At 40.6% G+C, this 27,611-nt stretch overlaps 2 protein-coding genes across 2 annotated transcripts; one reads left to right on the top strand and one right to left on the bottom strand.

Moving 5' to 3' along the window:
* Positions 1 to 1,185: 1,185 nt before the first annotated feature.
* Positions 1,186 to 8,360, bottom strand: LOC109462462 (cilia- and flagella-associated protein 161-like). The gene is made up of 8 exons (XM_019759017.1): positions 8,159 to 8,360; positions 7,424 to 7,513; positions 6,361 to 6,596; positions 5,296 to 5,377; positions 3,897 to 4,055; positions 2,676 to 2,749; positions 2,118 to 2,249; positions 1,186 to 1,414 (listed from the first exon to the last, which is right to left on the bottom strand). The coding sequence occupies exons 1-8, from the start codon at positions 8,228 to 8,230 to the stop codon at positions 1,228 to 1,230; spliced, it is 1,032 nt and encodes a 343-aa protein (XP_019614576.1). The 5' UTR covers positions 8,231 to 8,360; the 3' UTR covers positions 1,186 to 1,227.
* A 228-nt stretch (positions 8,361 to 8,588) lies between these two features.
* LOC109462482 (Golgi phosphoprotein 3-like) lies at positions 8,589 to 16,061 on the top strand. The gene is made up of 3 exons (XM_019759041.1): positions 8,589 to 8,901; positions 12,827 to 13,073; positions 15,433 to 16,061. Exons 1-3 carry the CDS (start codon positions 8,710 to 8,712, stop codon positions 15,855 to 15,857), a joined length of 864 nt encoding a protein of 287 aa, XP_019614600.1. The 5' UTR covers positions 8,589 to 8,709; the 3' UTR covers positions 15,858 to 16,061.
* The last annotated feature ends 11,550 nt before the right edge of the window (positions 16,062 to 27,611 follow it).

Raw genomic sequence — 27,611 nt, forward strand, 5'->3', positions numbered from 1 at the left:
AACTTGGTTGATACCATATAGGAGGTAAGATATTTTTTTCATGAAAGAGGTACAGAGGTATAGTTAGCAGCTCTAGGCAATGTAACACTTGGGAGAATAACAGAGAAGTTTTTGACATGAGAAGTTTTCAGAAATCTGTGACATTACATTTTTTGTCTTATTATGTACTATGAATCAATTCACTGTTGAAGACTGTATGTGAGAAGTTCAAAGCAATGTATACCTGACTTAACTATTATTAAGCATAGATTGTTATTACATGACATGTATGATATAACACTGGAGGCCTTTGAAAATACTTTCTGAGTTTGTCCACTTAAACCAATGAGACTAGTACTGTCTCTGTGTCTGTGAGAAGTTTAGAAATTATAATAAGTGTTCTCTCTTTCACTGTATTGGTAATCAACATGTTTGGACATTTGACTGAAGAAGAAGGTAGATTTGAATACTTCTTAACTTTTTCCAATGTCTATGTTTGTAGTAGATTGAAAGGAAATGAGTTGTATGTATAATTCCATGTCACAATGTATAATAATATATTTTTGCCAATATTTTAGCAAGAACATGCCTACAAATACAATCTGTGCAACATGTCATTCCACAAGAAAATTTAACTCTCTCTCATGCAACTATCATGGTGCCATATTACCTTATGAAAATTGTTGATGGTCATAGTTTTGAAATATCAAGCATTTCCAAATTGGAGTGGAATACAAACAAGAAAAATTCCTACTTAATATATGATACAGGAAAGTAGTCTTTTTACATGGAATGTTGGACAGTATTGATGTATATTTGGTATTTTTTGACCGACTGGGTCAGAGTGTAAGATTGGAATTCTTTGTAAGGCCACACTAATTTAATTTCTTGGTTAACAGATTTTTCTAGAAAAATAATGGAGCGGGCGGGCGAAAAAAAAATAAAAATAAAAACAGGACTAGGCATCCTATTATGGCCCAAAATGGTACGATAGGAGCCATAAAGTCAACACACCAGGCTGGTTCAAAATTTCAACAATGAATTTTGAACTTTTAATGATACCATTGTAATGAAAGATGAAATAACTGTAACAACTAGGAAGAAAAGGACTGTTTTCAACTGTTCAGGGCAAAATATGAGCATTTTGCAGTTGATTGTGAATTTTTATTTTTATTTGCAAATTAGAAAAAAAATGAAGCGGGCGAATCCGTTAACCAAGGAATTAAATTGGTGTGGCCTAAGAATTGTTTATTGAGTCTGAGGAGTTGTCTCTCCCTTCGCTGTCTGTTCCACCTGTTGGAGCATCTCCTCCATGGTGGGCCGTTCCTCCGTCTTGGGAGGAGGTCCAGTCTGCGAGGGGTCCAGTCCAGCGTTCCTGATCTCCCCCGTACCCTCCATGGGACGGTCCGTCAGACCAGAGGGGTCAGGGCGTGGTCTGGAGGGGAGGATAGTCGGTGTAAGTCATAATAATTGTAAAAATTAAGGTGAAATTTATAATGGGAAAAAAGAAATTGAAAAATGAATGCAGGAATGCAACAGAAAAAGACAGATTATACAAGCAGAAAGATAGGGGAAATTGACGGGGAGAAAAAGAGAAAGGACTAATTTTAAACAAAAAGAAAGGAGAGAAGGATGGAAGAGTCAAAGACAAAAGCAAGGAATGGAGGAAAGAAAGAATGGAGGAAAGAGAAAGAAAGAAAGAAAAAGAGAGAGAAAGAAAGAGAGAGAAAGAGAAAGAAAAAGAAAGAAAGAGAGAGATAGAGAGAGAGAGAAAGAGAGAGAGAAAGAAAGAAGGAAGGGAGGAAGGAAGGAAGGAAAGAAAAAAAAGAAAGAAAGAAAAGAAAGAAAGAGAAAAAGAGAAAGAGAGAGAGAGAAAGAAAGAAAGAAAGAAAGAAAGAAAAAGAAAAGAAAGAAAGAAAGAAAGGAAGGGGTGTAGAATTGTGGAGTAACTCACTTGTCAAACATACTTCTCCAAAGAAAAAGAAAGGAAGGAAGGAAGGAAGAAAGAAAGAAAAACAGAAAGAAAGAAAAAGAAAGAAAGAAAGAAAGAGAAAGAAGGAGAGAGAGAGAGAGAGAGAAAGAGAGAGAGAGAGAGAGAGAGAGAGAGAGAGAAGGGTGTAGAATTGTGGTCTACTCACTTGTCAAACATAGTTCTTCCATCGTCGGTTGGTGTTCCAGTGATGATGACCCAGTGGTTAGTTTCCTTCTCAGCGCGGTGAGAGTCCAGGTCCATGTGAGCCGTCACCTCATACTCATAGCCAAACGGAGTTCTGTACACGGCACACATGCATGGAGAATGGATTACTTAGATTAGCCTTGAATATACAAAGCTAAGCTCATAGTTTGTACAATCCAAAAAAAAGGTTTCACCTGTACTGTAAAATGTACAAAACAGTTGCAAAATGAGCAAACATATACCGGAAGTTGAAAAAAAATTGGAAAAATGATACCTGAATGTCGTAGAATGCCAAAATCAAATGAAAAAGACGAAAATGCAAAGAAATAAATTTCAAGACTAGATTATTCACCAAACCATACCTTCAAAACCATGTATATTTCATAATGAAAGCAACTTTTCAGGGGGCCAAACTTTTTTTTTTTATTCACACGCTCGCATCAGTTTTAGGGTTCCCAGGGGATGTCATCCATATAATCAAATCAACATGGTCTTATTTCAGCACTGTTTGTTGTCTTACCTGGTGACATAGTCTTGTGCAATGTTCAGGTGTTGGTGGGTCTTGCAGTGTGTGATGAGAAGCTTTACATTGGCCTGGTGGAAAATAAAAGTAACCAAAAATGCTGACTAAACACAATGCATTATGCAAAACAACAAAATAAGTGTAGCAGATATGTAAAGTAAATTATCTTGAATATGTAGACTGTGAGTGAGTTAACATCTGTGTCCATAATATCACCAGGGTCCATAATTTTGCCACCTTGAGAAATAGTGTGCTTTAAGATATTTTTACTGCAACATACCCTAGGTTGTATGTACATTTGATGTGTGAAGGAGTGCATACCAGAAGTATGTTGCAGTAAAAATATCTTTAGGGACACTATTTCTCAAGGTGGCAATATTATGGACCCTGGTGATATTATGGACACGGATGTTATACAAATGTACGAAGCTGGCATACCAAAGAAAAAAAAAAGGCTGACTGAAATGCTTGCAAGCAGTCAAAAGTAAAAGATTCAAGTGAATTTAACTGAAAGATACAAGCTAAAAAAATAGGTGTCACTGAGCACACATCACACACACTGATTTCTTCTCACTCAATCACTCATTTACACATTTAAACCTTTAGTTAAACCTTTATCAACTAGAAAGGCCAACATTTGCTTTGGAGCAAATTAATGTAGCGGATGGCTCCCACATTTTAAGACATGGCAGGGAAAGAAGGAGAAACACAAGGGAAAACAATTCATTACATTGATTTTACTATAGTATGAAGTGACAACAGTTGAAAAGCTCAAATAAAACCATATTCTAAAAGCATGTATCACAAAAATTAAAAAAAAATGCCTGGGGGTATTTGCCCACTCTACCTTCATGCCAAATTTCATGTTATTTGGCCCAAAAATGAAGGAGTTGAATCAATTTAAAGAAATGGCAGGAGGAGAAGGAGAAGGAAGAGGAGAAGAAACATGAGGAACAAGAGTTCCGAGATCTCATACCTCCATGAAATATGGGCTTGATATGTAAATGTAAATTTCTTCTTTAATTATGCAAAAGACCTCTGCATTAACATAATATATGCATCATGATGTTAACTTTTGATTAACTTACAGATGTCCCAAGTATGACATTCCCATCATTCACTATTAAGAAATCATAGAATTTTTGTATTAATTATGGAGGAAAAACTATAATATGTCTTATCACCACATATACGTGGTGAAGCCATAACAAACTCTACCTGTACAGGCAGTCCTTCGTACTCCATCCTGAGTTGAGGCTCGAACGCGATGGTCTTCCACCTGGTGAAGTGAGACAGGTCAGAGACCAGGGACACCTCCTGCTGACGAGACTTCTTGGCACACTTCAGAAACGACACGCGATCGCTGTGGAGCTTCAGCTGGGGGTTCAAGGGATAATCATTGGTTTAGAATACTGAAACGTGAGAGATAAATAGAAATTATCTGCAAAGTTTTTCTACTCATCATCATTATTGTTCTTTTTATGTTAACGTTTAACTCCTATATATACTTGTCAATTAATGGTCAATTATGGTTCACCTGCAGGGTACAGTCATGTTGAATGAATATACTTTGAATTAAATTAAATTAAACTAAAATTAAATTATTTAAAGCTAATATAATAGATGATAGTCTCATTTGGGTCAAGATAACACTAAAGGGCCTCCTTAAAAATACATCCTAAAAATCCTATGGTCATCTTTTACGTAATATTCAACCAGACCTGAACACAGCAGTCATACCTTACAGTAACAGGGCTCAAAATTCATGTTGGAGAATAGGTGCAATGGTGCACCCAACCTAAACAATTACATGCACAAAAAACTTTTTGGGTGCACCATATGTATGAAATAGAATCAAGTAGAATGTCATAAAAAAAACTAATAATGTTTCATTTCTAAAGAAAGGTAGTATTACAGCTAGCACAACAATGATTTTATTATTTTTCTCTTACATGTTAAGAATATGTTGATACTACAGTAACTATACTTTTACATAGTCGTAAACCTATGAAAATATTTGGGTGCACTGGTGCACCTACAGGAAATAGCTTGGGTGCACTAGAGGGTGCACATGCACCCAGTATTCCTCAGCCCTGCCTGAATACTTTATAAGATGAACCTTTCATCACAAGATGACTTCCTTCAGCATGAAAGTTCATCTGAGTTGGTAAATTACATTATGAAAAAACTTAAATTTTTCTCCAACTCAAAATTTGACTCACCAGAAAGTTTCGACTGATTCGCTCAGTCTTCCTCAGCTATCTGACCCAAATGCTGTGGACACGTGATTTTTCCCACGTGTGACACACAGTGGATCTGGAGGGGGTCAGAATCTTGGATACGAACAGGATTTACTTCAAGAGAGGCATAAAAAGAGGCCATATACATCAGGGCACTTCAACCATCGCTCAACCGGGACGGGGGGCGATATCGACTTCAGACAACCTTTGACCCTTTGCTGACGTCACACGTGGGAAAAATCACGTGTCCACAGCATTTGGGTCAGATAGCTGAGGAAGACTGAGTGATTCAGTCGAAAATTTCTGGAGAGTCAAATTTTGAGTTGAAGAAAAGTTTAAGTTTTTTCATAAGATGACTTCCTTGTTACATGACTCACATTTCCAGCGTACCCCTCCGTGGTGCTGAGTGCAAAGTCCTGTCCATACCGGAGAGGCTGTCCATGGGGGCTTCCATCAACACTGGTGATGTGGGGAAAATAGAAAATTAAGAGTCACGTTTTAGTATTAGAAGAAAACAGAAGCCGGCTCATATTGCATTTAGGAATATACTTTGTCCAGTGTAGAATGTATACAAATTTAGAAACTAACAGAGATCAAGAGCGTATCTGTACCATAGCACAATACATTAGTGAGTGTTCACCATATTGGTGCCTTCTGCAATTCAGTGAATTGTGAAGAAAGCAACATTTTGTATCACCAGCAAGCCTACTATACTAGTACTTAAGCTGCCTTAAGTTTCCAAACCTAATTTTAACTGCCAAGTCACTTTTGCCCTCTCCGCAAATTAAGGAAAGGACCAAAGAAAATTGGCACTAAAGTTGGCAGCTAAAAAAAAAGTTTGGTAACCAGTGCTATGGCACTTTCAAGCTTAGTCAGCTTCGTTAGTCAGTTAGACTGGCTTAGTACAAAGTTTCAACATATGTAACCTTTAGCACACTGAAGTTGCCAGTTGGCTTAACCTGAGTTCTCTCTTGTGATAGCTTATGGGATTAGATAACTGTGGGAGATTAGGTGAAGCCATTTTTAACAAAAGCTATTAGCTTTACTTCTTTGACTGACAATTTATGATGCTTAAGTTTGCTTTGCATTTTACTACATACATGTATGAATAGCAAAGTTCTTTTTATCACAACCGAGCCGACGTTTCGATGACCGTCTGTCATCTTCATCAGGGTAATTCTGACTGGTTTACTGTGCACTGACACTAGATGTAATTACTTGGTGCATACTTAGTACATAGTTCATAGTGCACTTAAGCTATTTTTTCTGTTAACCAGTCAGAATTGCCCTGATGAAGATGACAGACGGTCATCGAAACGTCGGCTAGTGAAAAATAAATGGTTGTAAAAAAAAGAACTTTGCTATTCAGTCGTTTACCAACCTGATGAAATTATTTATGGTACATACATATATATCTTCCAATAATTATCAAAAGTGCCCACCTAGTGATAACAAAGGCATTCCTGATGCAGGGTTTGATGATCCGTGAGGCAGAGACAGGACAGGGTGCCTCCACCTGCGCAGCCAGGTGTGCCTTGTACTCGCTGATGTTCAGGCACAGCGCGGTCAGGTCCCGCTGGCGGATGTCCCGCACGTCGTTACGCTCCGCCCCGGGGTTCACGATCATCACCGTGTCGCCAAAGTGCAGCAGCCCGTCCGTGGTCACAGACAGGTCAACCTGGGGAAATAGCGTTCAAAGTTGAAACTTTTGATTCGACACAAAGTTCTCTCACCTTAGAGCTTTCGACCAGTCACTCTGGTCTTCCTCAGTAGACTGACCCAGTGAAACTTGTCACGTGGCTTCTTTGAAGTGTGACGTCAACACTGGTATCAAAGGTATCTGGTAGATGATGTCGGCCCCGTCATGGTTAAGTGAAGGGTGATGGGCCCTGATGTAAATAGCCTCTTTCACCCCTCTTAAGCCTCAGTCACAACCCGCCGTATGTGCTTTTGTCCGTACATTTTTTTCTGAAAACGTGCGTTGTACGCTCATAGGCTGTACAGGGCACGCGCGTCGCACGTACGGATGGTGAATCCGCAGACCGCACGCATTAAAAGTTTTACATGTACTTAAATTTCTACAGCGTGTCTGCGTGCTCCCGAATCCGTAGGATCCCGTACAGAGGCGGTACTCACAACGCACGGATGCCCTACGTTTTTGCACGTAGACAGCACACACAAGCACGTACGGCGGGTTGTGACCAAGGCTTTAGGAAAAAAGGTTTTGTTCGGTACACAATTAACTCTCACAGTGTATAGTAAAATAGATTATGTCTAAGGGGAAATAGTGTTGTCCAGTACCGTATGACAAATGAGAAACACATTTGACCACGCAGCTTGGTTTCAAAATATAAAGTTTAAAATTCATTCAAAACCCAGCTATTGGAACAACAAATTCGAGAGCTGAGTATAATGCTCATAAGTTTGTAATTAATTAAGCGTATAACACGTCCTTATAATTACGTAAACTTTAATATTTTACCTGATAGTTGAAGTGTGGCTTACCTTCCTAAGAGTGTTCTGAAGCAGGTTGTGTGTCTTCTGAACTAGAAGGTCTCCTGAGTCTCTTTTGTCCAGGAAGTCTTTCAGTGTATCCTGAAAAGTGAGGAAAATTAAACAATCTGAACGATACGTTTTTCTTGAGTCTTAAATGGGCTTATAAATATAACATCCGTGTCCATAATATAACCAGGGTCCATAATATTGCCACCTTGAGAAATAGTGTGCTTAAAGATATCATTACTGCAACAATTACCCTAGGTATGTACATTGATGTGTGAAGGAGTGCATACCAAAAGTATGTTGCAGTAAAAATATCTTAAAACACACTATTTCTCAAGGTGGCGATACTATGGACCCTGGTGATATTATGGACACGGATGTTAATATTTAGTGTGTATTTGATAATAATTGATATGAACAGAAAACAGTCACCACATTGTTATTGCTAACTTTATATCAATTAGATTTGCATAATTGATTCTCAAACCATCATCAGCTTTATTCATAAACATCATAACAAATCACCATCGCTCTCTTTTTGGAAATACATTTTACAACAGTTATAATGACATATTTGTCTGATACACTGCAGTTGGTTTAGTTAACCGACGTAAGTTTCTATAAGAAATCTAGAGGTGAAAGTTGTGAACTAGTTTTCAGTAAGACGCCGAATCATGACGATATAAGACAGGTGATTCCACAAGGCAACAACAGACAAAGTTGAACAGACCCACCCACCTCTTCAAGACAGAGATCTTCGTTCCAGTTCCCAACTCGAACGGACGGACTGTAGGTCCTGACATTCGCCATGGTTCCTTAGGTCTAAATATTCAACAGATCTTGACGACAAACTAAGTGTAAAGGTATCCCTATCAACACCTGATCAGGTTGTTTGCCTTGACTACCTGGCAACTGCTGACCTCTCGCGCTACACGAGACCACCGTCCAAATCTCGCGAATCGCGAGACTTGGTTTGCATCGAAAGTTTGCAAACATGATTAAAACTTCTCTGTACAGTTAAACATTCAGTAAATTTCTATTCCAGAAAATTGTTTTCTTCTTGGAAACTTTTGTGGTTTTGGAAATGAATCTGCCAGGAAAAATTTACTTTCATTTATTTTCCGGCAATGCTCGGCAATCTCCGGACTTGCTCGGAACCTGTCGGGCAGGTTGATTACGTCATCACATCTTCCCTGGAGCGCCGCCATCTTGTCTGTGCAGGAGTCCAGTTGTCGGAATAATTCGGTGTTTTTCTAGTGAAAATTAGGCATTTTTAGCAGTCCGTCAGAATGACGAGCTTGCAACAACGCTCGTCCGGGCTCGTGCAGAGGCGGACAGACGCTTCTAGGGGCGCGGAAGGCGGGAGAGAGATCGAGAGAGAGGTGATCGAACCGGAATTCGAAGAGGATAGCGATTCATCGAAGGACACCCGGCTAACTCTTATGGAAGAAGTCTTGCTACTCGGCCTGAAAGACAGAGAGGTTTGTCTGACACTACATCACCGTCCCTCCTACGCACGGCTCGAGTCTAGGTTCACAGCACCCCGCGCCGTTGCGTCGTAGTTACGAGGAAGTAACGGTTGAAAATATACGCCATCGTAGTGCTAAATAAGGGGAGGGGGCGTAAGGTTCTAAGTAACGATGCCACCTGGCACCAGGTAAGGTCTGTGCAGATTTTAGGCATTAGGTGTGCTCCCCCGTCTACTATAATCGAATTTGTCGTGACACGGCGTCTGTTGCTGCCATTTAGACGGACAGTGCTACCTGAAATTGCCTGTTGATGATTTGATACACCGATGGGGGTAAAACTGGTTATGTTGTCTGTGTTACGTAGTAGTACCGATGCGTGGTGGTGGGCCTTTTGACGCAACCACAACATAGCTATGTCCGGTTCTGTTCGGGAAAGGATATAGATAAAGATGTTATATCTGTCACGATCAGATAACTCCCACTGTTGTGTTTTCTCAAAAAATATCTCAGTGTGGGCCACTGTGGGGCTGTTACTTTTGCCAAGAAAGGTTATAATTTTCGTAGCATTTGTATGCAAAATTTTTAGTACGTCAGGGGTCGAAAATCATTTTTGGGTCTAAAAAATTGGGTGCCCCCCCCCCCAAACAAAAAAAATTGGGGTGCACCAAATGAATTACAGTAGAATGTCAGTGAAACCTGGAAAGTTTAAAACAGGAATAACTAACGTGTGGAAAAAATTATTCCAATGAAATGTATACATGTACTAATATCAATTGTATATCTTTTTTAACATGTGTAAAATCCAACAATATGGACCCCAAGTTCATATTGTATACAAAAATGTAATTGAGATCGCATGACCTACAAAAGAAAAAAAGTGAAAATATAACGAAATCCAAATAAGATTATATTTTAGTCACTGGATGGCATTTTTAACAAGTGTCACACAAAGACTTGGCCTCTTGGCAGTTTCTTCTGACTCAAAAGAATAACCATGCATAAGCTGTCAAGTTTGTTTTTTAACATCGGGCTGCGAGTCCAAGTCCGAGGACTGAGGCTGTAGATAGCCCAGCGATGTTGATGTGTAGTCTCCACCAGACTCCTTTGCAGCCTTTTTCTTCTTTCAATTTGAGGCAGCCACCATCAACTATAACTTAGTTGAAGATTCTGCTGGCTTTTGTGGCTAGTACGAGATGGGGTTTGTCAGGCCTCCATCCGGGTGATTTGTAGTGACTCACCAACTGTGATACTAAGTTTTGTACCATCGCACACCAGGGCTTGCCCCTACTCGTACTCTTTTTCAAGAGGTGTAGTGGATTCTTTACCGTGCATGGGATGTGGCTCTCCCCAAACACAGGACCTCCATCTAACATCCAATCTGAGGGACATCCTTATTGACCTAACCGAGGCAAGTAATCATTTACACCTGAGTGAAGTGAGGAAAGTTGTGTAAAGTGCCATTCCCAAGGGCACAAGATTGTTGACAATGACAAGGTGGGGTTCGAACCTGGGACCTCTTGGTCCCAAGCCAAGGACGCTTAACCGCTATGCCATACAACCCCACGACCCCAGCCTGGCCAATGATACCCCCTTTTTAGGCCAATTTTTACTATCTATTCACTTTATTCAGCCTGCAAAAGGAGTCTGGTAGAGACTAGTAGTCGATGTGCGTCATGGCTTTAATTACTTCTAATTACTGACTTGGAAGTCTGTGGCTTACTGCGTCATTTGTAGAAAGTTGTCAAACAGGTTTGTCCTCTAATACTTTTGAAAGGTCAGACTACAGGTGAAAGGTGACCAGTTGTAATTCTCTTTGAGAAAATCTTTGTAAATGTAATGTGCTGTTGGTTCCAAAGTGTAAAAATTTGCCATAGTGAAAAGAACACATTCAAAATCTGTACACTGTTGCTTGATAGAGTAAGTTAAACTATCTTTTGTGCATCTCATGAGTCATGACCTGGATGTCTAACCTTATTCAATGTATCAGTGAAAAGAACAATTATTGACATCAATGAGGCAATTACAATCTACACTAGAAGCACACTCAGTTGTACATTTACTACTACCTTTAAGTGAAATTTAAATGCCAGGTTCCGCCACCATGCCAGTTCATGGACAGATTTACTTCAAAACTCGGAAGTTAGAACATCTAAGATCTATCACAGTCACATGTCTCACGTTTCCAAGCAGTTTTACCAGTAGTTAAATTTGAGCAGCTCGTAATATACTGTAATTCCTGATTTGTTCACTGTACTGATAAGTTCACTGTTTTCACTGTTGCTTCTGTACAGTGAACTTATCATTACAGTTAACAAATAATTCCTGGACTTTCTTTTTCCTACACCTGGCACCACCGTGAACATATAGTTCCGTGAACATGTCCATTTTTTTCAGACCGTGAAATTTTGCTACCGTGAACATAAAGTGAATTACAGTACATGTATTTTATCAGTTTGAAACATCATGCAGGATGTTAGACCTACATGTACTCAGCAAAGTCTAGTACTAGTAGGCTGATGTAATCAAGGTATGGCATTGCTGTAATCTCAGTCAGTGTACACAGTCCAAAATTATGGCTGCCACTTGGTCAGAGCCAGACTACTGTCCTTTAGAATCAACTGTTCCAGACAACTGTTAGAATTGTTTGGTCATTCCTAGAAATATTCTCGACTTCATTAGTTTAGATTAGAATAATTGCTTGGGTTTTTGATGAGTAATTTTGCATATGCACCTCAGTGCAGTTAAAATTGGAGCTGTGTACTAGTAGGTAATTCTGATGTCTAGTTTATCACTGACAATATCAGTATTTGCACATAACCTGCACCGGTCCTTAAACTGATCATGAGTTTGCATGTGAAGGTGAATGTCGATTTTGATTTGCTGTATTAACTGTTACAACCTATGAACTGTAAAAGAAATAATCATTATGGCAAATTGTTTCTGAACACTTTTTCATGTGATCCTTATGTATATTACTAGTACTAAATTAAATAAGTCAGTAAGTGGTGTAGGCAAAATTTGCTTGGTGCTGGTAATTACCTTTGCCAAGAATGTTTTCAGTAGTGTTTGTATGGTTGTGATCTGTGAATGTTCAGCATACTTCAAGAAGGTATGAATGGAATCTAATGATATTTGGTGGTGTGTGGGTAGGGTGGCCCCAAATCTAGAAATGACTAGATTTAAGGCCCCCTGGTGGCTTTCCTTGGTACTGCAACAGAATTTTTGGTTTTGAAATTTGATATCTCATGGTCTAGACATGCTATTGCTAGGGTCACAAATTTTGCATGGTAGATAGCTCTTGTGCTTGGTACTAAGTATCATGATCAGTTTAGCCCCCCCTGGCAGCTTGTACTGGAATTGCAGGAGAGTTTATGGAAAAATCTTCGAAGGAGGTTTATCGGTTGACAGAGTTTTTGTATGTTACATACTAGGTAGTGGAAGTTATGCTTGACATGAATAATTAATAATCATGCAAATCAGAATGGAATCTAATTTGCATAATTAATGAGGGCATTCTTAAATTTGCTATAAGCAATACGCATTTCTAGTTCCTTTCTGTATTCTCAAAATAATTGTATAATAATTAATATTACCTTATCCAAGAAGGTTATGTTTTCAGTAGCATTTGTCCATCTGTCCATTTGTGAACAACATAACTCAAGAAGCTTAATATGCATTGTCATGAAACTTGGTAGGTGGGTAGGTCTTGATGAGACCTAGAAATGATTAGATTTTGGCCCCCTTGGCGGCTTTTGTTGGTACTGCAGCAGAACTTCCGGTTTTGATATCTCGCGATCTGGACATGCTAGGGTCACGAATTTTGGTTGGTAGATAGCTCTTGGGATAGGGAAGAAGTGACATGAGTTTGGGCCCCATAGCGGCTTGTTCTGGAACTGCAGGAGCATTTGTTGATTCATTGATTATTTTGTCCTCTCAGGGTTACACGTCATTTTGGAATGACTGTATCTCGTCGGGGCTGCGAGGCTGCATGATCATGGAGCTGGGGCTGAAGGGGCGCGTCGAGCTGGAGAAGATCGGCATGAGGAGAAAAAGCCTCCTCAACAGGAAACTGGTCTACAGAAGCGACTCCCCGACGGGTGACGTCATGTTGGACGAGGCTGTCAAACACGTGAAGGACACAGACCCACCAGAGAACATTCAGACATGGGTCGAACTACTTAGCGGTACGTATACTGTACTTTGTTAATTGTTAGCAATATTACTTATTATTAATATTAGTTGAAACTTTGAAGGGGGCACATCCTAGTTTGTTTTGGGTTCCCATTTGAGGCTGCACATCTAGCAACCTTCTCTTTGGAGGCAACAGAACTGTATAAGTGATTAAAGCATATTATCCCTTAGCCACAAGACCAACTTAGTTTTTGTTTCTTTAACCTCTTTAATTTCTGTAAAATTAACTGAAAAAAATGTCATTTTTGTGCCAAAATCAATGCACAAATTAATTAAGAACAGACTCTGATACTCAATCTTCATTAGGTACAGAACCTGTGGAGTATCACCTACAACGTATCGGTAACGGGGAACCATTGAACTGAAGTGACTGGACCTTGGCAACATTTTTTGACTCAGGCCTTAACATTAACTTTTTTTCTTATTGCCGCAGCACTGTCACGAAAATAAATTTCAATAACTGTCCCAAATTGAGAATGAACTGTCCCAACCTGATACCAGCACAGAAAAGAACAAGAAACAGTCACGCCTTCAAATAACAGAGTTAATATCAACCAAGAATTGAGGTGTTCGAAAACTCGTATTTCCCCAGAACTATCGTAGACTGGAACTTGTTGCCACCAAGCACAGTTGGGGCATCATCACTAGAAAGCTTTTAACAACTCCTGCAATTAAATGTACAAAGATTGAGTGTAACAGGTCGTTCAGTGTGATATAGCTAGCTGCCTGCGAAGCTGGTGTGTTACGCCGATGGGCGGTTATACCGGCTATACTGATACAGATACAGATACTTGCCTTGTAGCTCTGGTAGACTCTGATATTAATGGTAAGCTCCCCGCTAGCAATTATTGGCTCTCCTTCTGGTAGCAAGTTGTTTTGAAATAAACAATTTGAATGACTGTCAGCAGCCGTTGACACAGTGCATACAATGTGTTCATTGAGGTTCAATTGGCGGATCCAGACATGGCTACCAGATCTCCTGCCCACCTCATCACGATGGTAATGTGAGAACAATGTGATCAGAACCTTCATGAACCATGAAGGCTTCTCAATGATGGCCAGAACAAAAGAGAAAAAAAATGACCTTCAACTGAGAAAGCAGTTTTTCTGGAAACTTAAGGCCACACCAATTAAATTTTTTGCTTAACGGATTTTTCTAGAAAAATAATGGAGCGGGCGGGCGAAAAAAAAAAAAAAAACAAGGCCTAGGCATCCTATTATGGCCCAAAATGGTACAATAGGAGCCATGAAGTCAACACACCAGGCTGGTTCAAAATTTAAACAATGAATTTTGAACTTTTAATGATACCATTGCATTGAAAGATGGAATAACTGTAACAACTAGGATGAAAAGGTCTGTTCAGGGCAAAATATGAGCATTTTGCAGTTGATTCTGGATTTTTATTTTTATTTGCAAATCAGAAAAAAATGAAGTGGCGAATCCGTTAACCAAGAAATTAAATTGGTGTGGTTTAAGAGGCTTTGAGGTCTTCTGTGGGTGAGAGACAAAGAGTAGGAGTATTTACAGGAAAGTTCATTGTTTGGTTTGGTTGGCATGGTAATGTCTTGTTACATTCCCTAGCTGTTCAGTGTGTAGTACTACTTATTGCGGCCAGAGGGAGATCTAACGGTCTGTGCGGCTGCCATTCAGCGCCACAAGGTTATTACGATTTTCCCCAACTGAAGTTAGGAACCCATTCACACCTGGCCAGTAAGTGGAGTGAGGAAAGTTGTGTAAAGTGCCTTTCCCAAGGGCATAAAGAATAGCAGCCCAAGCCTTTCAGTCTATGGGAAAGTTTATTGACATTATGACCAAAAGGGCTAAATGTTCTAGCCAACACTAAGTAAATTGGGTGAGAGACCTCAAAATTAAAATGAGCTAAAGAACATTAAAAACCCTTCTTGGGTGGTATTTTTGTTGAATTCTTGGCATTTTTGTGGTGGATTGTACTGTGTAGGGTTGTGAGTGAAAGTTTTTGCAAAAAAAATGAAGTTTTTTCATGAAATTGCCTTGTTATGGGCTAATGTCTGTTGCCATACACCCCTCCTGCCTAAGTGCCTTGGTATCGACCTAGAATATGGGGTCAAAGTGCATGGATTCTTATAAACAAGGCTGTACCTCGAGAATCACCGTCCACTTTTTTCCGAAACTTGTTGTAGGTACATATTATTAAATTGGCTAACACGTGAAGGTGAGTTTGTGTGACAAAAACTTCGTAAACTAGAGATATGATGCCCATTTTAATGTCTGATTTAGCATATGTTTCAATGGAGAACCCTTTCAATGGTGTCTCCCCTTCTACTGCAGCTTCCGGGACGTGTTATTGACATGTTGACCTTTCGCCCCTGCAGGGGAGACTTGGAACCCCCTGAAGCTGCACTACCAGCTGCGGAACGTGCGGGAGAGGTTAGCCAAGAACCTGGTGGAAAAGGGCGTCCTGACCACCGAGAAGCAGAACTTCCTCCTGTTCGACATGACCACGCACCCCCTGGTCAACAGCTCCTCCAAGCAGAAGCTCATCAAGAAAGTTCAGGACGCCGTGCTCAGCAAATGGACTAATGACCCCCACAGGATGGACAAACGCCTGCTGGGGCTCATCTACATGGCGCACGCCTCGGACGTGCTGGAGAACGCGTTCGCCCCGCTGTCGGACGACGACTACGAGGTGGCGATGAAGAGGGTACGGGAACTGCTGGATCTGGACCCCGAACAGGAGTGCATGAAGCCAAACGCCAACGAAGTCATGTGGGGGACGGTGGCTGCTTTTATCAAGTAGCTGTACATGTCGTTATGCTGAAAAAGAAAAATTGTATTTTACATCAAATCATGTTTTAAAATACTGACCAGTGTGTTCTCCTCTCTCTCTATAGCCACCTGTATATGTATAAAGTTCAATCATAGGCCTACTCACACATGCATCCTTCTCACTTTTAATCCATTTTTTCTTTCTGCTGCAAAATTGTTTTCCAGTCACAAGTACTAGGAAATTAGGTTTTCCCAAGTAACTGTCAGTCCCCTGAGTGTAATCTCCAAGCAGATCATACGGTGGCAAGGCAGTATCCATTGGCCAGAGTAGTGGCTAATGGACACTCCTCTATCCAATGGATACTGCCTTGCCACCGTATGATCTGCTTGGAGATATATTACATAGCTCAACGAAGAGCTAATCTTCCACTGGTCGTGACAGAGAAGACAGACGTTATGTACAGTATTTACAGGTTCATTGTACCGGTTAAATTCCCCTAGCTCTTTTCGACAAGCGCAATGAACAGTGGACCACGGCTTAACGTCCCGTCCGTAGGACTGCGACCCTAAACAGTAGCGTGCATGTCGGGTGAGCGACAACAGCCGGGATTCGAACTCCCATCCTCTTAGTCCAGAGGCAGGATCGCTTACCACCGGACTACGCACGCTACTGCAATGACCAACAATAATCTTGGGAAAACCCTGACTGGGAAACAGTTTGAGTTTGACACAATCATAATTTGCTATTTCATTCAGAAGTGTGCAGTTGTTTGGAGGGAACACACTGGCTGGTACCAAACTTTATGGTAGGCTTATAACGCGGGAATTTGCAATCCATTATTGTATTATAGGAGAAGAGCGTGCTTGCTATCTTGCAGTACCTTGCCGATATGTAGAGAAAAAATTCTGCAATGTTTTTGAGAGATTTCACCAGCCATGTCTAAAAAAACAGGAAAATTAGTCTTGCTAGATCTAAACACAGGTTTGCCGGAGAAAAAATATTTCATGTGCCTGTTGGTGTAAAGTTTGAAGGATTTTGTGTAAGATTTTTTCTTGGCAGAGTTGTTTCCCCTTACATCTGCTTCTATTTACATCAACAGGCACCCTAAAAGTTTTGTTTCATCTCCAATGCAGTGTAAAATAGCTCTTGCATTTCCACACAGTCATTCTGCTAGGGGAATGCATGCATCAAAACGTTTACTATAGATACATATATTAATTTAATGTAATACAAGTCTCATATTAACTTTCGTGATTATACTAGTGGGCGATGGCTTTGTTTTTTTCGTGTAATTTTGCTGTCATCTAATTTTGATTTTGATTTCTCTTAGTTACAAAATTGTGACATCCTGTTTTAAAATACTGGGGAAATATCAGTAATATGGTGGGACTCACTAAGGTCAAAACTGTCACTTATTGAAGAGATAAAATTACTGAATTTTTCTACAAAAACATCACTGATAACTATTACGGAGAACTTTTCCTCACCATATTTCTTTTTCTCCTTTCGAGTTGGTGGGTGGGTTGTAAACGTAAATTATTTGTGTATCATGGTGATCGGATCGATGACAAATTATTAAAAAGATATCGACTGTACTTCTTCAACTGTTAGTATTATTATTTTTTTAGTTATTGAAGGCAAATTTTCCCTTATTTGTACGTCCTGGTGACTCAAATGGTTTAGAAGTTTTGGGGTGGGTTTCATCCAATGTTGTAGATGTACAATATATGTAGCCTACTAGGAGCATGTCGGCAGAACGTACTGCACCTGCGCAAAACCCGTAATGTATTGCGCATAGCACTTCGGCAGAACGTCTCATATAAGGTTGTATTTGCTCATATAAGGTTAGCATTCCGACAGTAGTTTTCAAATGTTATGTCGGAAAAAATATCGTCTGCAACAGTCAAAATTCTGATGCAACGTTGACCAAAAATCCAAGGAAAACAGCGAAAATCCAGGGTTCTGCGCAGGCGCAGTACGTTCTGCCGACGTGCTATATGTAGGTATGACAGCTGTGCAAAGCTGCAAACTGGACAGTCAGTATGTGTTGATTTGGTAACTAAAGGATGGTTGAGGGACTCAGACATGATATAGGTAGACATTGTACAGAACCAATTTTTCCCAAAGTGTGACTTTTGGGATGAAGACACAGAGTAGAGACGATGATTCTTTTCTCGTGGTAAGATTTCATAAGATGTTGACAAGATTTCTCTGTGACATTTTACAGTTTCTGTAAGTAGCCATGCACAGTAGACAATATAGTTTTGCCCATGTCAGTATAGGAAAGAAATGTTACTAGTAAAACAAGAAAATGATCAACACTTTGAATTTGGAAAGTTAAAAAATTTCAAGGGTTTTGGAAAAATGACATTTAGTACAAGATACACAAAGTACTTGTACAATAAATGATTCTTGCTTGAATGTCATCTGAAAAGAAATAATTTTTTGATACAGTGGTGTCATAACACTTGTCATCCAAAACATAGTTGAAGAGATATTTGTGTGAATTCAAGCTTGTAATGTCTTTCCAACTTTTAGGTGACCAGTGAGAAAAAAATATCCATTTTCCTTTTATGAAGAAGTTTATAAGCCTTGAGACTACAATGTAGTTTTTGTTTTTTCTCTATGCTCGAGCAACTTCCATAGTGTACATACCAGATTTAATAACCTACTTGTAATTAAGAATATCTATGATGTAAATTTTACTCCTACATGTACTTGTGTTAGGTGACTGGCATTGGGCAGTGAGCCACCAAACATGTAGGGCCGTGTAGGTCAGAATTCATAGAATGTTTTCATGATCATTTTTTTTTCTCTGTCATCCAGTAATTTACAATATTATGAGGGTGGGGACATGATTGATTTAATCAATACATGTTACTTTCTGTGAAACTTGTTCATATTTCTTGATATGAACATGATTTTCTTATTATATTATTACATTATTTTGTTTGTACACTTTCAGTGCATAATTAGTAGTTTCATCTCCAAGCTGTGACTGATGTAAATCGCAGTAGTACCTGTGTAATTTATGCTCGCATGGCAGCCAATGCAATTTCATGGCAGCAAAACAAGAAATAATTTTAAAATCTGTCCGATATTGGCATTTTTTTCCATCACTTAACACATTTTCGTCATCACTTCATTCTTAAAGCGCTTAGAATAGCTGCAAAAAAAGGCTCCATGTATGTGAGACCCCTCTTTTTTTTGGGTACCACCCATAAATAGCTAGAACCAGCCTATGATACAGAACAAGCAAACATTTTCTGTCAACGACATCACATTTTTGCCCAAGGCCACACCAATTTAATTTATTGGTTAACGGATTCGCCCACTTCATTTTTTTTCTGATTATGAAATAAAAATAAAAATTCAGAATCAACTGCAAAATGCTCATATTTTGCCCTGAACAGTTCAAAACAGTCCTTTTCATCCTAGTTGTTAGTTATGCCATCTTTCAATGCAATGGTATCATTAAAAGTTCAAAATTCATTGTTTAAATTTTGAACCAGCCTGGTGTGTTGACTTTATGGCTCCTATTGTACCATTTTTGGCCATAATAGGATGCCTAGGCCTGTTTTTATTTTATTTTTTTTTCGCCCGCCCTCTCCATTATTTTTCTAGAAAAATCCGTTAACCAAGAAATTAAATTGATGTGGCCTAAAGCACATGTACATATGTACACATAATATTTATGTAGGATTTTACTTGTATTAGACTGCATTAGACATATGACTTGATTTTGTATATTTAGGCCACACCAATTTAATTTGTTGTTTCTCGGATTTGCCTTTTCATTCTTTTCTGATTGGAAAAAAAAATGGTTCTGAATGAACTTAAAATGCTCATATTTTGCCCCCAACAGCTAAGGAAAGTCCTTTTCTTCCTACATGTAAGTTGATACAGTTGTTCCATCTTTCAATGCAGTGGTTTGATTAAAAGTTCAAAATTCATTGTTCAAATTTTAACCCAGCCTTTTGTGTTGACTTCATGGCTCCTATCGAAGCATTTTGGGGCTATAATAGGATGCCTGGACCTGTTTTCAATATTTTTTTGCCCTGTCCCTTCTTTTTCTTTTCAGAAAAAAATCTGAGAAGCAACAAATTAAATTGGTGTGGCATTTTTTTTTTGCTTCTACCGAATCACCACGAGAAAGGCCCAAAATAATCCATTAAAACATGTGTAATAGAAGCTGAACCATACATGTCGTTGGAGATCACTACATGTATGTGGTATTGATGAACCGTTTCTCTGCAGTTTTTGATGAAGTCGATAGGTGGACCTTATCAATTGTGGCTCCAAAGTACAATGTAACAACCCAACCGCACTAACGTTATTGGCAAAGGCACGATGTCGTGGAACTCCTTATTTTATTCATCGACACAAAACAAAACAGTACATGTAACAAGGACAGCGTGGCGCTGCACTCAAGTATATAACTTATTTTAACAGCGCCATACAACAAAATGCAATTAACATAGAAAGACATGCCCTTGGTGCTGAACACAATCCACACACAAGCAAGCATACCTGTCCTTGGTGCTAAACACAATCCACACATAATTAATGCATACCTGTCCTTGGTTCTAAACACAATCCGCACACAAGCAAGCATACCTGTCCTTGGTGCTAAACACAATCCACACACAAGCAAGCATAACTTTCCTTGGCACTGAAATCTACAAACAAGCAAGCATACCTGTCCTTGGTGCTGAACACAATCCACACACAAACAAGCATACCTGTCCTTGGTGCTGAACACAATCCACACACAAACAAGCATACCTGTCCTTGGTGCTGAACACAATCTACACACAAACAAGCATACCTGTCCTTGGTGCTGAACACAATCCACACACAAACAAGCATACCTGTCCTTGGTGCTGAACACAATCCACACACAAACAAGCATACCTGTCCTTGGTGCTGAACACAATCCACACACAAACAAGCACACCTGTCCTTGGTGCTGAACACAATCCACACACAAACAAGCATACCTGTCCTTGGTGCTGAACATAATCCACACACAAACAAGCATACCTGTCCTTGGTGCTTAACACAATCCACACACAAACAAGCATACCTGTCCTTGGTGCTGAACACAATCCACACACAAACAAGCACACCTGTCCTTGGTGCTGAACACAATCCACACAAAAACAAGCATACCTGTCCTTGGCACTGAAATCTACAAACAAGCAAGCATACCTGTCCTTGGTGCTGAACACAATCCACACACAAGCAAGCATACCTGTCCTTGGTGCTGAACATAATCCACACACAAACAAGCATACCTGTCCTTGGTGCTGAACATAATCCACACACAAACAAGCATACCTGTCCTTGGTGCTGAACATAATCCACACACAAGCAAGCATACCTATCCTTGGTGCTGAACATAATCCACACACAAACAAGCAAACCTGTCCTTGGTGCTGAACACAATCCACACACAAGCAAGCATACCTGTCCTTGGTGCTGAACATAATCCACACACAAACAAACATACCTGTCCTTGGTGCTTAACACAATCCGCACACAAGCAAGCATAACTTCCCTTGGCACTGAAATCTACAAAAAAGGAAGCATACCTGTAGCCTGGGTACCATCCCCAGTAGTATATTCGCTAACTCTATAACCCAGTTATAGAGTTTGCGAATATACTACTGGGGATGGTACCCAGGCTAGCATACCTGTCCTTGGTGCTGAACACAATCCACACACAAACAAGCATACCTGTCCTTGGTGCTGAACATGACACTGACAAAAATGAGACAACATTTTCCCGACAAAACTGTTTTTATTTGTTATTCGTAGAAACGGATGCTGCATTGTAGGTCTATAGGACCTCTCCAAACAAGATACAAACAGAAAAGCCGGCTTTTTTCATGAGTAACATGAGTTGTAACTAAGGCCATCTCACGTGCACGTTCAATTTTAGTGATAAAATGAACAAAGTTTAAATGTGTGTGAAGTTATTGGCTTCGAAATCCAAGTATCCGAGCAGATACAGTACTTTAGTGATATGGCGGGGTATAATTCAGAGGTATATCAGAACTCAGATAAGCATAGCTTGAATCAAAGTAAATAGGCCCTTTTCACGGTGTACACACCAATTCTTCCGCGACAGGGTCCACTGTAGTGCCCGGAAAAAAAAGTGACGAAGGGGTTCCGGTGGTTCATGTTTGAGTTTACATTTCTCATAATCTGCTGCAAAATGGTATTAACTACTAACATGGCTGGAAAGTGTAAGAAGTGGCGTGTTTTGGGTGAAAATTGATTTCGGGCCCGAGGCTTACTTCCGGGTGTCCTTCCGCCTTCAGCGCGGTGGTTCGGTTTGACCTACATATGCGTTGTATGCGTTCTGGGGGTGCTAGAGCGATATCCTGTCAGGTTTTGGCTCAAGAGGTATTTCCTGAAAGAGACGGTCGCTAGAGTTGAGGGTATGCAGAATCGAATTAAGACCCAAAATAAACTGGGGTGTGCCCCCTTCACAGTACAATTTGTCCCAAGCAGAAGTGTGCTACAGAGCCAGCGATCAGCACACCAACTGCGGCCAGCACGACAATGGCCTTGCTCCGTTTGATACCTTTCAGCACACTGCGGTGCTTTCTCTTGCGGCTCTTCATAATGTCTGTCAGCACGGCATTCAAGTACAGATTCAAGTCTGTGGAGTTCTTCGCGTGGACATTGTCCATAGCAGCGGTGGCTCCCTTGCTGTCGACGTCGCCATTGAATTCCTGGTCAAGTGAGAAGTTCGGCTTGGGCTCCTGATGGGTCGCGTTAGCGGCGGAGCTGTCGTCTGTCGCCGGGTAGGTTTCCGAGTCATTGCGGGGGACTTTGGAAACGCGGCGGCGTACTCTGGCGTTGTTGCAGTGGTTCCCTCCGGTTGTGTAGACCCAGTCGTGGGTCACTTCTTCTCCCTCTTCGTCTCCAACTACACGTGGTGAGACGGTTGGGACCTCGGTGGTACTGCAGACGCCTTCCGTGTGATTCTGCTCGACACGGAACCGCTTCCAGCCTTCAGAACGGAAAGTCTCCGTCTGGTTATCAGGAACTCGGACACTCTCTGCGTGGCCTGCCGGAGGAGTCATGTCCACGGGTACGTATACCTGGAATTGAGTACGTATACAAAGTGTCAGAGAGTGTACATGTTGTATATTTACATGATGAAAGTTTATTGCATGTTCATTCCGCGGGGATAAATGCACGGATGTACAAAGTACAATGTACTGGAGAGTACTACAACAATAGTAATAAAGAAAGGCTTACATCAAGTCTAAGGTATACAATGCTAAAAAAAGAAATATATATATATAAAGTGGTATAGATCTAAGTTCTAATGGCATCTTCTCTCTTTTTGAAACATTTTGAAATATAATTACATACTTCATTGATGATATGATATATTTAGAATTAATAATAATAATTGCAAAACGAACTATGCCCGAAGGCTAAGTCAAAACAAAAGGAAGCAAACACTCTTCTCTAAAACGTTCTGTGCATATCTTTTAAATATTCACTCAATGATAGTAATATAGGTTTTTCTGATTTCTAAATGCAGTATACATTTGCATATATTTAGTTTGCGTTTTATAAAGAAAATGCAATTTGAAACATCTGAATTTTTTACTGAAAGTTATTTGTTATGTATTAATAACGGTGTCTGTAGTTTGAATGAACAACAAACCTTAATTTTGTGTGATTCAAAAATGCTACCAAGGAAAATTTCACGTTTCCCTACAAGTCAACGAAATATATGACCTGTATAACAAGTCGTGTGGCGCAGTCGGTAGCGCGTTCGGCTCACACCTGAGAGGTCGAGGGTTCGAACCCTGCCCATGTCACCGATCTCGTGCCCTTGGGAAAGGCACTTAACACGAATTTCCTCACTTCACTCACGTGTAAATGAGTACCTAGCTTCGGTTAGGGACGTCCCTCGGATAGGACGTTCAATGGAAGTCCCGTGTTTGGGAGAGCCACACCCCACGCACGTTAAAGAACCCACTGCACTTATCAAAAAGAGTAGGGGACCTTCCCGGTGTGAGTGGTTCAAACCTTACAGTCCGATCTTACGCAGCTTGTACATGTACGTACATGTACAAAACTGGTGTGTTACGCCTAAAGGGGGTTTACCGGTTATGCGAAACAAACAAACAAGTCGATCCATCAAAAATGTCTTCTAACCATGGCATCGGGGGTGAGAGGGGCAACGATCGAGGCCGTGCCGTCCGGACCGTTGTGAATTTCAGTGTCGTTTTCAACGAAGTCGCGCGGCTTCACCCGGACTCCTTTCCATCCGCTGTGCGGGGAGAGACCTTCTGAATCTCCGCTTTCTGCTTTGCTGTCTCCCTTGCTCCCGTACGGGGGAAAGTTGATGGTAGGCTTATCCTCACCAGTGTTGGAGAGGGACTGTGCGGTCATAACCACACCAGCAATCTAAGGGGAAAAATTATGGTCAGAATAAGGACCTAGGCCTGTGTGGCTTTGAAGCTTTTGACTCGGAAATAACACTGAATCACTTGTAAACTTCTTTTGAGATGCCAAAAAGAATAAGGCAGATTATATTTAGAATAAGAAATACAACAAAAGCCTAGATGTATCATGTTCGTCATTATATTGTTTACACATCTTACGGTAAACGTTGTTTAAAGCCTGTGCCTACAGTAGTTCTAGCTAGAGAAAAAAAACGAGTTTTTGGCGACGTCTCAGGGAGGAGCCCAATGGTACAGAATTGTGTGCAGTTTGCAAGAATTCTAGGAATGGTACAGGCATTTTGTCCACAGGAATGAAATGTCCACAGGCATGTCTCTGACCCACATCTATGCCCACATTCCTGGAAACCCTTGGGAAGACCTCTCTGCCCCGGATGGCCCTACTTTCTGTGACCCCGGGGCTCGTTCACTATACACTCAGCGGAAGAGTGCACTGTATCTGTCTAGACTTAACAGGTACCAAGTCTTCCTCAAAATCATGAAATGATGGCAGTGCCATGCAAACAATAACCCTGACAGCAACCACCGTCGCCATGGCAATGTATGTTTTCATTGCAAGTCTTGTTAAACATCTAAATCCTTGAAAGAAAACCAGAGTGACTAATTTTAAAAGCTCTAGGAGAGCAATATTTCTTCTGTTGGAACAAAGTTAAGTTTTAAATTTAAACATGTAACTACCAATTAACACAGATGAACTTTCATGACCGAGATCATGAATCGTTTTGGCAGAAAACTTACCGAAGTCACAGCACCGAGTATCAACACTGTGATCGCAGCGGCTTTCAAGAACCGCAGACGTCCTCCCTTCTGGTCAGCATGGGTGTCTGAGGGAGGGCAGCGCGGGAAAGTTACCGCCCGGGACCGCCGGTGTCTCCGCCGGCCACGTCGTCTTGACATATCGTCTCAAATATGAACTAAGGACAGGAGCAGCCAAAATGTACGTCCGTAGCTTCGAACAGCCAGTGGTAACTGTAAACAGTTTTTGTCGAACGCCGTTGCTAATCTGGAACACCGGGAGTTTTTACGTTCTGGAACAACTTTTCGAACAGCGGTTCGTTGTCCTGAGTTGAACTTTAGTGTAAGGCGTTGCTTTGTCCTTTGTCTGTTCTTAATAGTAGGAAGACACAACCATAGGCCTCGGAACGACAGACTTTGTACATTTTGTAACTCCAAACGTGTAAAAAATGTGAAGGTGAACATCATTAAACATAATGTATTCAAATAAGGACCTCATTTGCATAATTTATGAGGAAATGTTAGAATGGCTTTCTTTGTTAAGGAGATTAATTTTCATTAAAAAAATTTAATATTCTTCAGAAACATTATATCTATCATATATCCAAATTTGGCTTGTATGCGATCATTACTTTTCCCGCGGCAGCGGTTTAAAGTCATGTGAAAAACACTGTGTTCTATGGCTACTTTTGCCAAGACGCGGCCCCTAGGCAGCATTACAATGGAGAAATTAAAAAGTACCGTTTTTTGGGGTTTCGCTTTTTTCAAATCAGATAAAACGGAAGGTAACGCCCGCTCTGGTCATTGGCTAGGGATAGATGTGGTTTTATCGTCCTTTCTGTGCTGCATACTTGCGGGAAACCTCTTAAAGTTGGGATCGATGACGTCACGCAGTGACGTCATGCGTTGTCCAAGTTAAACAGCAGGGGGTCGCGTTTTTGCTTCACCGCTTTACATTAAAATGAAGAATACGTCAGATTTTGACCTTGAGTGATAGAACTGAGCTCGCACTTTCCGAATCAAACGAGTCCGACACCAAACTCTTCACTACTTTGCCGTGAATGGCCTATTAAGTAGCACAGCGCACCTTAAATGTGTGAAAAACTGCGTTCTTACGAGGCGCAAAACACAATCTGGGTGATGCTGCCGTGGCTAGGAGCGATTAGTTGAAAAAATTGCTGCAAAGTTGCGTGAAGTACTTATTAGGCTACCACTTAACACCAGCCAACGAAAAGAAGTTCGCGATTTTAAGGAGCCCTGAACCGAAAATCAGAAAACTTAGTTTTGCCTTAAATAGGCCTAAAACAATCGAATTTTCCTGTAAAATGTCAGTTAAGTCACCATAAATGGAAAGACTTGGCCGAAATTATGCGGAAGTCAAATTTAGAGGTCGACTCACATGAAATGACATAGAAAGTGAATTCATTTGAGAACATTTTATCGTCCAGAAACGATTAAAACTGCCCTTCACGGAGGGTCGGGGGGGGGGGGGTGCGGGCAAAGGGGGAGGGGGGCGCCTAGGACCCGACATGTATATCCGGACTTTTGGACCCCAAAACAGTACAATGGTGCGGTTTTTTCGCAGAATCTGACAGCTTCGGCTGGAAACATTAAAATCAATCGAAATTAAGTCATCGATGACGTCATTTTCTGCGCATGCGCCGTCTTCTTAAGGAGATTAATTTTCATTAAAAAAATTTAATATTCTTCAGAAACATTATATCTATCATATATCCAAATTTGGCTTGTATGCGATCATTACTTTTCCCGCGGCAGCGGTTTAAAGTCATGTGAAAAACACTGTGTTCTATGGCTACTTTTGCCAAGACGCGGCCCCTAGGCAGCATTACAATGGAGAAATTAAAAAGTACCGTTTTTTGGGGGTTTCGCTTTTTTCAAATCAGATAAAACGGAAGGTAACGCCCGCTCTGGTCATTGGCTAGGGATAGATGTGGTTTTATCGTCCTTTCTGTGCTGCATACTTGCGGAAAACCTCTTGTAAAGTTGGGATCGATGACGTCACGCAGTGACGTCATGCGTTGTCCAAGTTAAACAGCAGGGGGTCGCGTTTTTGCTTCACCGCTTTACATTAAAATGAAGAATACGTCAGATTTTGACCTTGAGTGATAGAACTGAGCTCGCACTTTCCGAATCAAACGAGTCCGACACCAAACTCTTCACTACTTTGCCGTGAATGGCCTATTAAGTAGCACAGCGCACCTTAAATGTGTGAAAAACTGCGTTCTTACGAGGCGCAAAACACAATCTGGGTGATGCTGCCGTGGCTAGGAGCGATTAGTTGAAAAAATTGCTGCAAAGTTGCGTGAAGTACTTATTAGGCTACCACTTAACACCAGCCAACGAAAAGAAGTTCGCGATTTTAAGGAGACCCTGAACCGAAAAATCAGAAGACTTAAGTTTTGCCTTTAAATAGGCCTAAAACAATCGAATTTTCCTGTAAAATAGTCAGTTAAGTCACCATAAATGGAAAGACTTGGCCGAAATTATGCGGAAGTCAAATTTAGAGGTCGACTCACATGAAATGACATAG

This window comes from Branchiostoma belcheri, unplaced genomic scaffold, assembly GCF_001625305.1.
Source record: "Branchiostoma belcheri isolate BF01 breed outbred unplaced genomic scaffold, Haploidv18h27 scaffold117, whole genome shotgun sequence".
Lineage (NCBI taxonomy): Eukaryota > Metazoa > Chordata > Leptocardii > Amphioxiformes > Branchiostomatidae > Branchiostoma > Branchiostoma belcheri.